General features: G+C 41.8%; 1 protein-coding gene across 1 annotated transcript in view; it reads right to left on the reverse strand.

The window, feature by feature from the left end:
- Positions 1-1,278, reverse strand: part of cbfa2t3 (CBFA2/RUNX1 partner transcriptional co-repressor 3) — a 40,339-nt gene extending 39,061 nt beyond the window's left edge. The window contains exon 1 of the mRNA XM_034558438.1: positions 239-1,278. Coding sequence (XP_034414329.1) covers positions 239-443 — 205 coding nt within the window. The 5' untranslated portion in view covers positions 444-1,278. The remainder of the gene's footprint in view (positions 1-238) is intronic.
- Between the last annotated feature and the right edge of the window lie 8,403 nt (positions 1,279-9,681).

The following is a 9,681-nucleotide window of genomic DNA, read 5'->3' on the forward strand; positions in this document are numbered from 1 at the left end:
CGTCATTCTAACCTTGAAACCTCTGTTTCAATCTTTAAATAACAGGTCTATAGCAAGATGAAGAAACCTCACATTGCCCTTACAGCATGCAGCGCTAAGTCAACACAAACTGATTATCCGTCAATCACTCCAACTTAATGAGCAGACCTGACAGCTGCGGGACCCTCCATCACCCATCACTGTAACACACTGCCAAAAGATTTCATAAAACAGGTCCTTAAAGATAACAAGCTCTTACCGTCGCTGCATCTGTAGTAGCTTCTGGTTGCCAGGTTAAGATCAAGGCTTCCAGGCTGGAGTCTGTTGGCAGTGTGTTTATCCCTCAGCTCTCTGTGGCTCACCAGTGTGACCGTGGGGACACGTGGACCAAACGCTGGAGCAGAGGAAGACCCCGCTCTCAGGTCGGCCTTCTTCTGGCGCTCCAAATGGACTTTGGCGGACATGTTCGGAGCTTCAAATCGCCACGGCTAAGGTCTCCTCTTTCCAATTCCTTTGCGAGGTGAGGGTCTACAAGGTTAGGTGACGCACTGTCCGTGTGCAGCACAATATCCAAGCAGTGTAGCAAAGGACAATGAACGCAAACCAACTCTATGAGCTTCAAAATGCTACAAGGCTTTCCTGCTTGACCTTCTTCTCCATATGTCATTGAGGCTATGCATTTTGTTCCTCATAACATCCAGCCAGTTTGCCTTTGAGGTCCCTGTAGATCATTGTATGACCCACTGCCATGCAAGGACAAGGACGTAGCTGTTGTCAAAGCTCCACACAGAGAAAAACAAGAAACAGCCAGTGGTTGCTTCCTCTTCCTCCTTTCACCTCTTAATTAAAGACTGTGATCCTTGTTGTACTATTCCTGGATTCTTCTGGTACTTTTTCTTTGCTTCATGGCTGCACACAACTGTGCGTTTTAATATCAATAGCCATCAGTAACAGTCTTTGTCTTCAGCTCCAATTCTCTTTTGCTCTCCAATTCAGATGTAATTGGCACATCTCGTGTGTCCATCTACCTTTCTTTCTTGTTTTCCGCCTATCTGGTGCGTTCTCGGTCTCTCTTCGTTCCCTTCCAGCAGAGTGTGTGTGAGTGTGTGTGGGTATGTCAGTGGCAGGTCAGCTTGTCTCGTGGCTCTGGCTGAGGGGCTGTGCTCTCATCTGAGCCCTCCTCCTGCCCTGTCTGCCACTGCAGCTCAAAGAAGAAGTGTGTGTCAGTATGTTACAGTTTGTGTGTGTTTCTGCATGTTACCCTGGGGAGGCCAGGCAGTACAACTGGCTGCAGTGATAGCAGCAGGAGCAGACAACAGGACCTGGGCCTCCATCTGGGCTTCCGCTGTCAGGAACCAGCTGTGTCTGCGGCCACCAGCCACTCCTTCCCTCCTTGCATCCCCTGTTCTAGGTTAACCCCATTTCCTCTTTCCCAGGATCCTTTGCTTCTGTGCACCTTGCTCCTCAGTGGCTATAATGACACATGTCCATCAATCTGCCCATCTTTAGTTGTTGTGTGTGTGTAACTAGTCTTTCCTAACATCGAAATGACCTAATCTGCCTAATTGACTCCCCTTTGCCAGCATGCGTCTCTGTTTTTTTTAAAATGTTCTTTATTTTGCATTTTTGGTGTGCTATGATGTTCATAGTAAAGTGCAACAGGAAATTCAGCTGAAGTTATCATGGTTAAATTATTTGACACCATTTCTCATCATATGGTCCTAGTTCAACAAACCTGAACTTTACGCGGAAAATGATCTCAGCAATTCCCTGGTTCTCAGGTGCATTGTCCTCATATATCATATATTAAACCGGTTGCACCAAAGTTGTCAGTTTAAAGGGGAATTTTAAATTGTCCTATGATTTCGCAAGACTGGGATTAAAAGAATCTAAATTGTCTGCTGGTATTAATGAAAGTCGAATTTGAATTTGACTTTAAGCCTCAGTTTGGTTCACCAACTAGCTTGATAGATGATTGACTTCCTACACCAGCTGCTTTCGCTATCGGGGATTTTGTGTTTGACAGTAAGCTGGTTGAAGCTTCATAAAAGTGTTATATGCTGATGAGAGCCGGGAGACTCAACCTTTCAGTCAATAGAAACTAGAAATCAAAACAATCAGCTAAAAGAGTCCAAAAGCTACAAAAAACTGCAACGCTGACCATTCATTCTGCCTGGGTTGTACACTATTAGTGCCCAATACTTGAAACTATTAACAAATATGCACAATGTCTTTAATGATAAAAAAGGAGCAACAAATAGCTTTGGGATCAGGAACAATGTAACTAACCAGCAACATGTCAACATTTATTGAAAAACAGTCAAAGCACAGTCACATTGAAACAATGTCCTCATAAGATAAGAATATAATTCCCATTGATAATTTCACCAGAAATTAACAATTTAGTTTTCAAGTTTAGTGTGAATAGTTCTTCCCACCAACTTATGTTTACTTTCTTACTTCTTGCAATCCAGATAAACCAGAAGTTTCCACCTTCAAAGTCGTCCTGTAGAAATAGACAAGAATTAGGGTCTAAGGTAGTTACTTTGATGAAGACAGTTTGACTTTTAAATATGATTTGGTACTTAATTTAATCCCCTCACCACACTACACCATGTGGGTGACAGTCAGAGTAAGTCTGATAGAGAAAAAGCACAGCCGTCCTGGGAAAAGACACATGCTGAAACACTGTTATCTCACATTTAGAATCAAAGATGCCAAAGCAAACTACACAACTACACACTTGGACAGCTGAAAGGGGCTCTCATGTGAAACTCTAGCAACATTGTAGCCATCACCTCCTTGACCTCTGACCCTTCAGAACTCATTAACCCTTCACCCAGATGGAGTGGTCTGTGCGTATGACAGCACTCCCACACGCACACACACACTACCACATCATTTTTGTTGGAGCAAGTAAGTGTGCCGATGAGAGAAGTGAGAGGGGATGTGAGCACAGATGTGCCAATTGCCTGTCCGAAACCAACACACACATGGTCATCAGCAGAGAGGAAGTGAGAGAAACTTATGTTGCTGTCTTTGGGTATGGGGGGAAGTATGGGGGGGTGGGAGAGAGAGAGATATATAGAGAGAGAGAGACAGAGAGAGAGAGAGAGAGAGAGAGATAACTGATTTCAACCACAGTAGCACATAAAATGTAGGTGCTTTAAAAAAAAAAAAGTGTTCATGCATAAGAAATCAACATTTTGTATTAAAGTCAATATAAATCTCAATAATAGTGAAATCAAAGTAAAAATTACATTTCCTACAATATTTGAATTCCCTGAGCAACTGGTTCAATTTTGGCACAAACTCTTTTGGGGTTAAGTAGGAGAGCGCTGCAGCTACAGCTGCAGTCAGCGAAATGAGAATGAAAACATACACTTATTGCAGAACGTGAGCCGCGTGAGAACATAATCAGGTGGTAGGTTTGGGAACAGACGGCAAGATACAGGTGCAAAAGATGGGGTAAACCAGAAAAAGGGAAGAAATGAAGGGCAAACTGACAAGAGGACAGAATATTTTAGCCTCACTTGAACTGAAACTGATTAGATTATTGTGGGTGGAGGGAACCAAATATGAACGGAATGAGCAGAGAGGCGTAGTTGAACTAATCAAAGGGAGCAAAGCAGTAGTAAAAGCAACAGATTTGAGGATGAAGTGATTGAATGCATGTTTAGTCCAATACAAGCAACACATGAACTTGTTTATCGTCAGTCAGTTACCATCATTCTTTTGCTCATATCGGAGATTAAGTTTACATAGATAATGCAGTTACAGGCTGTTACAGATGATCAACCGTCATCCCATATAATCTTAATCTTATCACATTTATTTCAAATTCAAATCCTGCATTGCAAAAAAGGCTGGATGTTTTGCTGCATGTATTTTTTGTGTACCCATACTTTCTCGCCTGATACACAAACGCGAACACACACACACACACACACACAATTTTCCCTGTGTTACCTGTTATAGAAGCCGTTGCTCCTTTGCCCCCCTCCCCTCAGATGTTGGCAGGTATAAAATGAGTTTTTGGGGAGAGAGAGAGAGATAATGATTCCCCCATAATCACCAGAGGCCAGCTCTGGTTCTGGCAGGTGCTATCACAGTAGCGACCCAGTGGTGCCTTCTCCCCTGAGATAAGGTCAGGGGGATGACGGAAGGGAGGAGCCGGGGAGGAGAGGAGAACGGGGCAAAGGGGGGCAAAACGTGTGTTGCAGTCGAGCGGCTAGCCTTGCCTTATCTCCCCCCAGCGGCTGCTGCTACTGGCTCCCGGATGCAGCGGGCCAGAGCAGCCATGTCACAGAGATCCCTCTATCAGCGACACACAGGCACCCCTCGCCAAATACAAACCCAGCAGGAGGACACACCAGGACTTCATTACCTCTTTAAAACTCCAATCAGCATGCAGGAGAGAAGCAAAAATAATCTGCAACTTTGTTGTATCACAAATGCATCAAATCTGTCTTTCTTGCTTTCTAGCCAGGTTATTAATTGTCATACAAGTACACTTTCCTAACACTGATAGAACAAATGTCCTTCCTTTATTAATGCAAACACAAACAGAGTTGTTTCAGCGCGTTGGTCACGGGGAGGAAAAAATTCAACTTTTCACCTTGTACAATGAAAGTCAAGCATGTGAAAGTCAGTGGTTGGGACGGCTGGCGTCTGGTGGCGAGGACCCGCCATATGGTGAAGCGTCTTGACTGCCTGCGAGACACATGGCCTCCACTAAGCGGGCGGACTTTTCAACTCCGCAGCCGGCCTCGTAGCAGTTTGAGCCAGAACATAGTCCAGTGCTGTACAACATTTAAAGATTGTGAAAGGTTTTGCTCCTAATACAGATGAAGTGATTGAACTGTGAAGGTGACTTATTACCATAGTCAAAACCTCACACATGTTTCCCTACTAAATAAACCAACGTATTAATCATCTCAGAAACATTTGGAATTATTATGTTGTACACTAAAGTAAAACTATATGAAGAAAGAACATTATTATGAGAGCTTGATGCTGCAAACTACAATGATGTTGTAGGCCCCAGAACTGACAATTTTAGTAATACTGTTTTGAACTAAAACCTCACTTAACTAGTTTCTTTGTAAGCTTGAACAGCAGGTCATGGGATTCTTCACATAGAATATGGATGTGACAAGAGTTTGAATGTGTCTTTATTTGCCCACAGTGACACAGAATGAATGAGAACACTCTAGTGGCTCTTCCAGAGGGAGTTACTGCAATGAATTTGAATCCACATAAAGAAGAAGAAAAAACACAGTGGCAGCCTCCTTCTATCAGTAGAAACCAGGCAAATAAGTCAGTCGAGGCTTGTTCACCTTCTCTCTGTGGTGTTTTTAGAATACACACCTGTTTGGCACAGACAGCGTCAGAAAAACCTCCAGATCTTAACAGAACTCTATAAGTTAAACCGTCCCCATCTGTCACAGTTGAGCTCCACACAGAGGCACATTGAGCACCTCCTCTCTTATCCTTCATACAGCAGACTTGGCACTCATTCAAGAACTGTCAAAGCACACCTGCTAAATTAAGCCTGCTCTCACACTCACACACATACACACACACACACACACACACACACACACACACACACACACACAGAGAGAGACACACACGCACACACGCACACACACACACACACACACACACACACACACACACACACACACACAGATGTTGATAAATGCTTACAGTGATATTGAACTGATACAAATATATTTGGCATTTTATGGTATGTATGTGTATTTAAAGCCCAACAAATATCCAAGGCTACATCAATTATGTCTTCAAAAGGATATTGGTAAAAAATGATATACACATTTGCTATTTACTTTATTTTTCTTTCAGAAAATATCGTGACAAAGATGAGACTGATGTTGCAAATTCATGAAAAGAAATAATGCTTTAAACTATTACTGTCAATGTGTTTTTAGATGTTTTTCAGGTGTTTTTCGACTGGTTGATTGCAGTAAAGCTTGAACGTATTGTGTTTGGGTTGTGTTTTTCCAGCTTTATGAAGATCCATTTCTTTATTGCCTCTCTGGAAAAAGAAATCTGACGGTTGTTGACAAACTGATTAGATCAGATATTTAATACAAATGCAATAAATTGCATAGAAGCTGATATATTAATATTATAAAGTCATACAGAACAGGCTAAATATCTTTAATATGCCTATGTAAAATATAACCCTATAATCGTATTGCTCTAAACTCCGATCTGTTGATACCCACCGCTCTTGACCACCCTAAACCCAGCCTCTCCCCTCTCTCGTGGCTCTTTGCATGCACAGCCGCTGAGCTGCTCTAAATAGGTGCCACTGTGAATTGGAGACAGATGGAAACGAAGGTTTCCTGCAGAGTGGTTCCCCTGCAGCTGTGCTGTGTACCCGGTGCCAGCGAGTGATGACAGCTCAGCAAGGGGGCACCCGGAGACACATAAGACAGCATCATCTCCGTCGCTCGCACGCCCTCCCTCACACACACACACACACACACACACACACACACACACACACATACACACACACGTAAACACACACAGGCTGTGCAAAGGTACAAAGAGGAGGGGTGTTAGCTCCAATACCAGCCTCCAGGAATGTGAAAGTAGAGATTTAAGTGAGGAGACAAGCGATAGACTGCTATAACACAACACATTTCCACTGCTCTAGCAACCAACCAAACAGACACACTAACACATGACTACATACTTATACATTAAACATTAGCTCACTGCCCAACAGGAAATAATAATTAAATGGGAAATTAAATGAGGTGTACAGTGCTGGTCTCCCATTTTTAGTAGTATTAGTAGTAATAGTTTCCAACAATTATTTAAAACCGCTCATCTCACTCAACAGTTAAAGCAATAGTTAGACATGTGGGGATGTACGCTTATTCTCAAAAATATGCTGTCTTGACCATATATATGAAAGATTTCATAACCACGGTTGTATCTCTCCAGCAGCTGGTTAGCTTAGCTTAGCATAAAGACTAGAAACAGGGAGAAACAGCTAGTCTGGCTCTGTCATCCGTCAGAACTATTTCTTGGCCAGGACTTCATTTACCAATCAAAATATTTTTTTCTTGCCAAGACCTACCAAAAGATTTACATTTTTTTCCAATTCCACAACAGTTTTGTTGCAACTATTAGAACCAAGCTCCTGCCACATAAAAAAAAAAACTGAAACAATTGAAACTCCAATATGACCATTGACAAGATATTTAGGCAGTTTAGTAGAAAACTGACACTATTCAGCATACAAAACAACTGTAAAATGTGGTGGAGTCAACACTCCTTTAGACACTGTGACACCTGAGTGCAGAGGAACCATGTGCTTTGAATGAGGTGTGTGTGTGTGTGTGTGTGTGTGTGTGTGTGTGTGTGTGTGTGTGTGTGTGTGTGTTTGTGTGTCATAGAGCAAAAGAGCGAGCGAGGCCTTCAGAATTTACCTGCAGCTAATTAGCCTTGTCTAGCAGTCTGACATATTGTGTTCAGGGTCATGTATATTTCATGAGCCGAGGATTCCTATAAAGGTCATTGTGGAATTTTCAAATGAAGAGACACCTGCTTTATTCATCACATATAATTGTATGAATTATCAACTCTTTGCCTAAGTTTCCACTCTCTCTGGGGGGAAACACAACAGTGGTTGGTTTGGAGCCATCCACTCTATTGAACACAATAATTCTTAGCAATTACAGTGTATACTGAAAATGATTATTCGTGTAACACTGTTGGAATCATCAGAGTGGTTTTCTTGCAATAATTACTGCCAATGCTGTTATGTTGAATTGTTTTGTGTGTGTGCGAGTGTGTTCACGTGTGTGTCACTTTGTGCTGAGAGGGAGAAACAGGGGGAGAATGAGGTGAGATACAAAAAGTGTCAGGGTGCTCCTGCTCATTAGAGCTGTATTTTACACATAGAAGGGAGTCCAGGGAGTACTTAAGTTTGATCTGCTTTGCATAAACCAATCCAATCTAACCCTGCTTGTAAAGAAAAATCTATTAAATTCTCCTTAATTGGACTGACAGTGCACTCCAAAATAGAACAGCAATCAATATTAAAGATGAAAAATGAAGCCAAAGGCCATCTCACTCCATTGATTTACACTGAGAAGAGGAGGGATCCAGATAGTATTGCCTCATAGGAATATGAGCTATTGAGCTCCATAATGTTGTTATTGTCTCAGTATTGAAATGGATAGACGGGTAGTGAGCATAGGCTGACAGCGCCAATTAAGGTTCACTGATGTGTAAACAGACCTGGGTCAAATAGAATTTGCAAATTCTTTCTAAGCTTTGCTTATTCCTCTTGAGGTTTACGTAGTTGGACAAAATACAGATTCATGTTCATGCGCTCAAATAAAGCCACTGTATTCTATACTCACTGTTGGACAAATTACATGAAAAATGTAAGTTACTTACTTTTACACATACTTTGCAAATGACCTAACAGCATAATTAATTAGTTGTTAATTGTTAAATACTTTTTTACTTGTATGGCTTGTTCATTTATCAACCCAGCTCCCGCAAAGGTGCCTTCAACTTCAGAGTGACTGCAACCACAGCTTACGTGTACATCTTGGGTTTTTGAAGCGTGACGGAATAGAGAACAAGAGATTGTGGTTTTACAAGCAGCCAGCTTACAGTCTGAATCTAAATCACTGATCAACCACAGCTAGCTTAGCCCTGGTGACTATAGGCAGCCCCTCCAGAAGCCTTGACCTCACAGTGAAGCTGCGGGGTTCACACACCATCTGAACAAAAGCTAGGTCATTTCAGACTGGAGGCTTCCAACACACACACAGAAAACAGGTTTGGAGTTAGCGGTCCTCATATTTTGGAGGCACATGTAAGCGCTGGCTTCCAGCAGTAGGTCCTCTTCAATTAAACATAGTGTTCAGGTGTCATCTAATGCTTTTTACTTACTTTCTTTCTCACTGTACTCACCCCCCACTGCTGTACCACAGGACAGCAATGATGCTCATGTCCCCCAAACATTGGCTCCAAAAGCTGGCAGAAAAATAGACAGACAGATGTGTACTAATCAGCAGACAGATGGATTGACCAACCATCAAAAGACAGGCAGATGTGCAGCTAGTTAGACAGTGAGATGAAAGTACACTTTTGGGTTGTGGAGGATGCAAAACATAAAACATAAACATGTCCTGTAATTCCTCAGGGGGTTACACTACATGATGTGTATCACTCTGTATCACTCAATGCAGTATTGCATTGATGCTAAATTCAGGTAATAAGAGTATAATAGTAATGAATAACATAATCTCACCTTGTTTCAACTGCATGCTTGTAAAATGTTGTCTTGTTTGTAAGAAGTTTTCATGTCCAGAAAATAAGCGACTTGGTGGAGCAGACAACTCAAAATGTTCAGTGCAGTATAGTATAAAGTCAAAATATGGAGGACAGGTTTGTCAAAATCATAATCCAAACTCTTGCATTTAATGTTTATTTTGTAACACTCTGCTAACCTAAATCTAAACCCAATCTGATTAAGTAACTTCATGTTACTTTTGAATTGATCAGATTTTGAGAAAATGTACTTGATCCACCCGATATGTGAAGTAATAAGAGCATTGAAACTAAATATTACATGTCAAGGTGTATTCAGACTGAATACAAAGACTATGAAAAGCGTCATGGTCGCATGGTTGTCATTGT

Source organism: Cyclopterus lumpus, chromosome 3 (genome assembly GCF_009769545.1).
Source record: "Cyclopterus lumpus isolate fCycLum1 chromosome 3, fCycLum1.pri, whole genome shotgun sequence".
Classification (NCBI taxonomy): domain Eukaryota; kingdom Metazoa; phylum Chordata; class Actinopteri; order Perciformes; family Cyclopteridae; genus Cyclopterus; species Cyclopterus lumpus.